General features: G+C 37.3%; 1 protein-coding gene across 1 annotated transcript; it reads left to right on the top strand.

Moving 5' to 3' along the window:
- Positions 1–2936: 2936 nt before the first annotated feature.
- LOC136244407 (uncharacterized) lies at positions 2937–7407 on the top strand. The gene is made up of 17 exons (XM_066035987.1): positions 2937–3436; positions 3652–3963; positions 4040–4146; positions 4261–5164; positions 5212–5328; positions 5379–5518; positions 5578–5628; positions 5677–5742; positions 5873–5947; positions 6000–6122; positions 6200–6325; positions 6381–6449; positions 6507–6592; positions 6722–6794; positions 6865–6973; positions 7039–7112; positions 7171–7407. Exons 4-17 carry the CDS (start codon positions 4378–4380, stop codon positions 7303–7305), a joined length of 2031 nt encoding a protein of 676 aa, XP_065892059.1. The 5' UTR covers positions 2937–3436; positions 3652–3963; positions 4040–4146; positions 4261–4377; the 3' UTR covers positions 7306–7407.
- The last annotated feature ends 301 nt before the right edge of the window (positions 7408–7708 follow it).

Here is a 7708-nt window from a genome sequence, read left to right on the forward strand (position 1 = left end):
AAGTTATTATGAGACAATTGCGCTAGGCCACTACCAGCCAGTCTCCATGAACGTTCTGCTGAATTACAGCATCTTCCACATCATTTGTCAGGAAGATGTTGAAAGATGCAGCTTCTGATAGAATTTTCTTAGTTCAATCATGCAAAGAGTGGGTGGACTCAGCCAACCATACTTTTTATAATAACCGTATTTTACTGATGTAGCTATTAATTTTAATTTTGTAACCACACCATGCCCACACAGGTCCTTTATGTTGCAGTCCTGTTTGGTTACATGCGTACAAAAATTTACCTTCCATTTAATTTTTTTATTCTTTTTGTACACATTTAGCATCATCAAATTTATCAATAATATTAATATCAACCATGCCATCATTATCAATGATACCATCATTAATCAACAAGTATGAAACAAGTCCAACTTGGGCAACTTTTCACATGCCTGGATTATACCATTTGTTTTGGCTTTTTCCACCATGCGAAGCATACTGAAACTAGTGGGCTCTGGGTATGCATCCCCCCAAGAAATTTTTTGAAAATAGATACTAAAACAGGGGCGGATCCAGGAGGGGGGGGGCTTTGGGAGCTGAAGCCCCCCCCTTCATATTTAGGCTTTACTTGATCAATATGCTGAGTATTATAATGAAATTTTGTCTTAGCATAATTATATGATCACTAATAATACAAATACTCATAAAACCACCTTATAAACATCTTTCCAAGGTATTATTAGTGGATTTATGCTAAAGTTTATGCAACAAGGACCCGGATCAGCATTGGAGGTGTATAAGATCGAGATACTCTAATAGAGCAGTCAGCTAACTACTCTAATAGAACATTCACTGGAAACATGTAGTTGGTTCTGTTATGGAATTTTTCCAAACCTGCCTGCACCTATACATACAATGAAGTGTATTGATCTGTTTAAAGGGCTTCATTCATCTACTTGTGTAGTTAATATGTATGGCAATACTTAATTCAGGCACACAATTTCCATTGAAAATGCTCTCAGATTCAATCTTGTATTGTTCAAATTTCAAAATTTTCCACTTTCAAAATTATTATTCTAACGTGCACCTATTCAGTGTTGTGCAATTGTGAGAGAGGTGCATCATGTACTTGATTGTCTGTACCTACCCAAACTTTTCCATTAGCAAAATGCTTCAGAGAGCCATACCTATAATCTAAAGGCAGTATATAAAATATTTACAGGTATGAATTTTATGTGGAAATGTCTCCAAATTGCAGTATTTTAGCATCCATTTTTCAAAATTTTCTTGGGGGGGCATGCCCCCAGACCCCCTAGTTCCAGCATGCTTCACACACCTCTACCCAAGAGATTAGTACCTTGAGTTAGCCCCCCCCCCCCCCTTTTATAAATCCTAGATCCGCCCCTGTAAAAGGCTGAATTTGGTGACATTTCAGTCAATAAAATAAACACAATTTTTAGGCTAATTCAAGCTCAACACTAGTCTCACGTGGCCAGACTGCTTCTTTTTTTTTTCCATTTGGCCGGGAAAAGCAACACTAGATATACAGTGGATGTCATGTGGCAAAGTATCTCTACTGATGGGAAATACTCTCAGCAGGGGCAGCGGAGCAGGCCATGAGTGCTTTAAGACAATGAAATTCAGGGGAGTTGAAGTATGCCAGGATGTTATTCATGGGGTCAAGCCCCATATTGTAATGGAAGCTCTGGTTTATACGTTCTCATTCAGTATGCTTTTGTAACTGAATAAAATTGATTACATATAGCTTTGAAAAGAGCAACGTAAACGTGACTGTTCTATTAGATTGGTTGACTGCTTTATTAGAGTATCTCGATCTTGCGTTTCAACAGTTCAAGCATGTTGAATATTATTATTATGATTAAGAGTATTAATTGAGGTACATAGTATTGAGATGGCAATCGATTATTGCCTGAATTGGCAAATTTTAGCAAGCCAATTTGGCAAACCAGGTGAAGAAACCAAAGCCGAACCCAACTCTAACCCTAACCTGAGGTTTGCCTGTTAAGCATAATGATGTCTTTCACTGTCTGTATGAATTTCGCCGGAACGCTTGCTTTGATCGCTCCAACCCTAGCTCTCCCCGAACTCACTAAAAACTTACTTTCATACAACTCTAGTTCCGGTTATTACCGGTGTCACAGTGATATATGTTTCCCCGGGTAACGTGTTTCCCGCACACATATCCCTAGGGATCCGTGTTTCCCCGCACACATATCACTAGGGATCCGTGTTTCCCACCAAAAGCTGTCAGTGATATGTGTTTCCCGTAGCGATTTTTTTAACATTTCACCGCACACACATATCCCTAGGGATTCGTGTTTCCCCGCACATATATCACTAGGGATCCGTGTTTCCCGCTAAGATATAGCCATCATGCAGTAACTCCAAGGTCCTATGGCTAGTTGCAAACACTGAGTACGCGATCCAACCATTCAGTAGATATATAATATAGCTATCTAGCTAATAGACACCCATGCATATTACATGTATATAGCTGTATAGTTGGCTAATTAGCTATATAGCTACTATATAAGCATTATACTAGTTAGCTATACTGTGACAGTCAATTTAGAAGAGACACTGTGTACTGCATGTATGCCGGAGCCAGTGAAGAAAAATAAAATAACGTTTATTGTATTAGTTTCTCTTGAGCTACATAGACTAGCTATATAACTAACTCGCTCACTATAATGAGCTTGCTGCTGCAATGTAAATCTCTCAAAGTGAGCTAAATAAAGTTTGTGCATGCCTGACTGATGCGCATTCATGTAAGAGATGTTAGGCTCTGAAGTGTCAAGCGTGCATGCGCTGAGAGATTTCTATGTGGCATAATTATTTAATTAGCTATAGTTTTGCTGAGAGAAAAGTGTTGTGAGAGATTTTAGAAGTGTCAAGCGTGTGTATTTAAATAGGCTGATAAGTGTTCTGCTGAGAGAAGCTAGCTAAGCACGCTGAGAAGTGTTGTTGAGAGAAACTGTTAGCTAGCTGAGAAGTGTTACTGAGAGAAAACTGTTAATAGCTACAGTATATGATATATTGAGAGATCTTCAAGTGAGACTGATAATTTTGTGTGAGATCCTTGAAGCACCTAGTTGCTGTCACTGGGGAATGGAGGACGAACAGTATGCTGCCATCGTTGGCTATTTGGATAATCAAAGTTATCCAGCTGGTTATACAAAGACACAGAAATTTGTTTTACGAAGAAGCTGTAAAACCTACAAAATGCAACAGGGAAAACTGTATTATGTGGATACTGCTAAAGATGGAACAACATTTGACAGGATAGTATTGCAAAAGAATGAAATAGATAGAGTTTTTCTTGAATGTCACTTAACTGCTGGTGGACATAAAGGTAGAGATGCTACCATAGCAAAAATCAAGGAGCGGTACTATTGGCCCAACTACTATAAGGAGATTGAAGAGAGGGTAATTAGCAATATAGTTACATAATGTTGATAACTATTGTGTTGCATATTGTCACTGCTGTTCTAAACTGTTATGTAGTTTCGCATGTATGCACCAATACACTGTCTATAACTACTGTAACTACACATGTTTGCATACATGCGAAACTGAAGCTATATATATACTGTATAATATGATGTACCAGTAGCTATATAGTATAATTTTTAAATGTACAGATCAAAGTGTGGGACCGTTGCCAGCGAAATGCCCCGCAGTTGAAGAAAGCTGCAATAGAATTACAGCCTATTGCTGTTGCACCCAAAGTCTGGTATTTAGTTGGAATGGATTTGATTGGCCCATTCAAGCCAACTACTCAAGGGCACCAATATGTTTTAACCATGACAGATTATTTCAGTAAATTTGTTGAAGCAGTTCCCATAGAAGACAAGTCAGCAATTTCAGTTGCCAGAGGAATATACAAGGTATACTGCCGCCAGAGAGCTCCAGTGCATATTATTACTGACCAAGGAAAAGAGTTTGTTAATCAGGTATGCATAATTGTGGTAGCTGCAACTGTAGCTATTTATGCACTTGCTAAATGTAATTGTCATTGTTTTGTTTCAGACTAATGAAGCTTTACAAAAAGCTTTTGATGTCAAGATGCGAATAACAACTGCATATCATCCCCAATCGAATGGTCTTGATGAAAGAACAAACCAGACATTAAAAAGGTATATATTTTATGCATGTGACAAAATTTATTTCTTAGTTCTGTTCCTACAACTATATTATGTACTAATCAACCAGCATATTATTGTTGTTGTTTTTTATGTGAATATGTTCAGATCTATGTCAAAGCTCATGGAAGACTATTCAGATAACTGGGGAAAATACCTCGATTTGCCATTTTTGCGACTAATAGCAGTGTGCAGGCTTCTACCAAACATACGCCATTTCTATTAATGTATGGACGAGAAGCACGCTTTCCTTTAGAAGCAGAAAAAGAAGCTGAGTCTACTTTATTGGATGGTGCCATAGATAATTTTTGCAAGGCTGATTTTGAACAGTATATTAAAGAATGTTTTGAGAAGCAGAAATCTATTTTTTCCAAGACGGATATGGCTATTAAAGCTGCACAAGTTAAACAAAAGCAACAATACGCACAACGGAAAGGAATAGTAGAATATGGCTTTAAGATTGGTGATAAAGTATTGAGACGGAATATGCAGCAAAAGACAAAAAAAGGAAAGAAAATGGAAGATCGTTGGCTTGGTCCTTACATTATTGTTGAGGTCACAAAAACTTCGTGCCTGCTGAAGAACAAATCTGACACAATTCTTAAACAAAGAATCAACATTTGTCAACTTAAGCCTTACCTAAAAATACCTTGTCAAAATGGTGATAACAATGCTACTGGCAACACCAACAGGTTTCTAAAGTCTAATTTACCTGAGGAAGACATGCCAGTTGATAAAGATCATGCCTCGATAAGAAGTGACCAGGAAATTAGCGACCAGTCCTCAGTGAAAAGTGATCAGCCCTCAGAAAGAAGTGACCAGCCCTCAGTGAGAAGTGACCAGCCCTCAGTGGGAAGTGACCAGGGAATTAGTGACCAGCCCTTAATGCGTGATGGTTCAGTTGAAAGCCATCATGCATTTCATATTTATGAACAGCCAAGGTTTCAAGGGGATGATGGCAACAAGCTTGAGCCTTGCTTAGTGGGAACTTCAGCATTTAATGGTAGCATAAGTAAGTGGTTGTTATATGTGAATTATATAATCATTTTGCTTTGATAGGCAACAGACTCCTTGCAGATGAAGTTGATGCATCCAGTACACCAGTTTCTGCTGGAGGTTACTTTCCAACTTTTCACCAAGATCAAGGCCAAATATCTCCAATTGCTATGACTACTAGTAAGCAGTGTGATCCATAGTCTAGTGGTATTTACTCTTTTGAATTTTAGAGAAAACCATGGTTGATGAAGTTCTAGCTTCGCCACAAGGAATAGCAAAATGCAAGCGATTATTAAAGTTTTCTGTAAATTCAAGTGATAATCAAAATGTGAGGAAGGTCCGGAAGCGCAAATTAATACCACCACATTTAGTAAGGCGTGTATACTAAAAAAGATTTATTTTCACAATGTGTATAATGCATATACATAGCAACCTGATGGAAATTCCAAGAAAAAATCTAAAAGTGATGTTAATGGCAAAGTTAGTGCAACTATATCTGTGATAGCTAGCATTAATGTGAATATATAGGTAAAGCCAGATGTAGTTAAAGTTGAAAAGTCCAAAACCATTTCCAAAGTAAAGGCAGCTATACAGGTTAGTACATATGAAGGATATGTTAGCCTTACTGGTACTTTTTGTGTATACATACAATCACTGTATATTTGTGTCACTATAATTATGTTTTACAGAACTGTATAATCTACTGTCTCTCTCTATATATTAGAAAACAGACCAGAAGACAACTCGCCCATCAAGTAATCTTACACTGATTACAAATAAAGAAAGCTCAGAACCACATGTATTACATAATGATATAACACAAAACAGATATTGTGTTGTGTATCTTTTAGAAGCAACTTGAACACATTTGGAAAGGGCAGCCATGTCATGTGATAAAAGCAAGAATAAACCGTTTCTCCATCCATCATGGGAGCTTTCACACCCTGAAACAGAATTGTTACTTAAATGATGAGGTATGTAAAGCTATTTACAGAATCACATGCTGTTACGTAAATGTCTTGTTTGTGTTATACATATAACACTTCTTTAGGTTATTAATGGATATCTGAGGCTGTTAGCAGATATACATGGCAATTGTTTTGTCATCCCCAGTCAGACACTGACAACAATAATAAACCGCTCAGCTGTATGCCACAGATCTTATCTATTATCCAGGGTAAGTATACTCCTGTGTGCAATGTTGAAGATGCGTGGTATGTCACCTTATACAGGAAAGTTTACATCAGAAGAAATATCTGGTTGGGTGTTACAATCAAGATAGTAATCATTGGATATTTATTGTTAGCTAATTAATTAAGCAATAAAATCACATTAGGTATTGATGTGCACACTGTTAGGCTATTGACCTGGAATCAAAGCACTTTTACTACCTTGATCCATTTGGACCATCCCGTGCTTTGCGTGGTACCTTTGCTGCATTAAAGTGGGTCATTGTTTATGCATGCAAATAATTTGGCATACGATTATGGTTTTATGCACGTGTGCATATATACACACAGAAAATATTTCAAGACAAGGGGCGATTTCATGATTTCTGATTATGTTAGTATAGACAAGTTAAAGTACATGAAGTGAGCAAGAAGATACAATTTGATCCTTTCAACTGTGGAGTCTTTTCATTGAAGGTACAGACGTATAAAGCTTAATGGTATAGCTATATACACGAATATATTAACAATTACTTTCTTTATGTAGATTGCTGAACAACTTTTATTGTCTGGAACAATTGATGAAGATAACCTCAGCAGTATGGACATTATGCAGGCAAGGATTGACATTGCAATCACAATTTTGTCCCATTCAGGTATGCAATTGCAGCATTAGTCTTGCATGCATGCATGCATGATGAATAACAATTTAATCTTATAGTGGATATGAAGGAAAGGTGTGTGATGTGTGGCGCTTCAGACATTAGCTTAAGCCACCCTGACTACTGTGACTGGGTATGTATAATGTAAATATATATTATGCAGCTTGATCTTTTGCAACTCTTTTCTACAGATAAAATGTGACCAATGCAAATGTTGGACACACACGCATTGTGCAAACACCACCATTGCTGAAGCAAAGAAGAGCACATTTCTCTGTTTAGAATGCTACCAGACTAAGCATAATATTGAGCACTTTGTACATTGATCAGTTATACATAGCTGCAATCGCATGATTTACTCTATGTAGCTAGAGATAGTATTTTTTATTGTATACATGTACTTGTAGCTACTGTTTTATTAAACTGATATTATAGCTACAAAGCCAAATCACGGCACAGTTTAGCAGTTCTAGTTGCATGCCAATGAATGGCTTGATTTCTTCAATCAACATGTATAATTATAGTATTAGTAGTATATAGGTAAGTGCAATGGCTAGCTATGATTATTAAAAGTGCATGCGCGCCTATGCTAACACTACGTACGTTGCACATGACTCAAGTTAAAGGGGAAACATATTACCCGGGGAAACACATATCACTGTGACTTGTAGGTCGTTAGCTAGTTAGTGATATGTGTGCGGGGAAACACGGATCCCTAGGGATATGTGT

Source organism: Dysidea avara, chromosome 14 (genome assembly GCF_963678975.1).
Source record: "Dysidea avara chromosome 14, odDysAvar1.4, whole genome shotgun sequence".
Taxonomy (NCBI): domain Eukaryota; kingdom Metazoa; phylum Porifera; class Demospongiae; order Dictyoceratida; family Dysideidae; genus Dysidea; species Dysidea avara.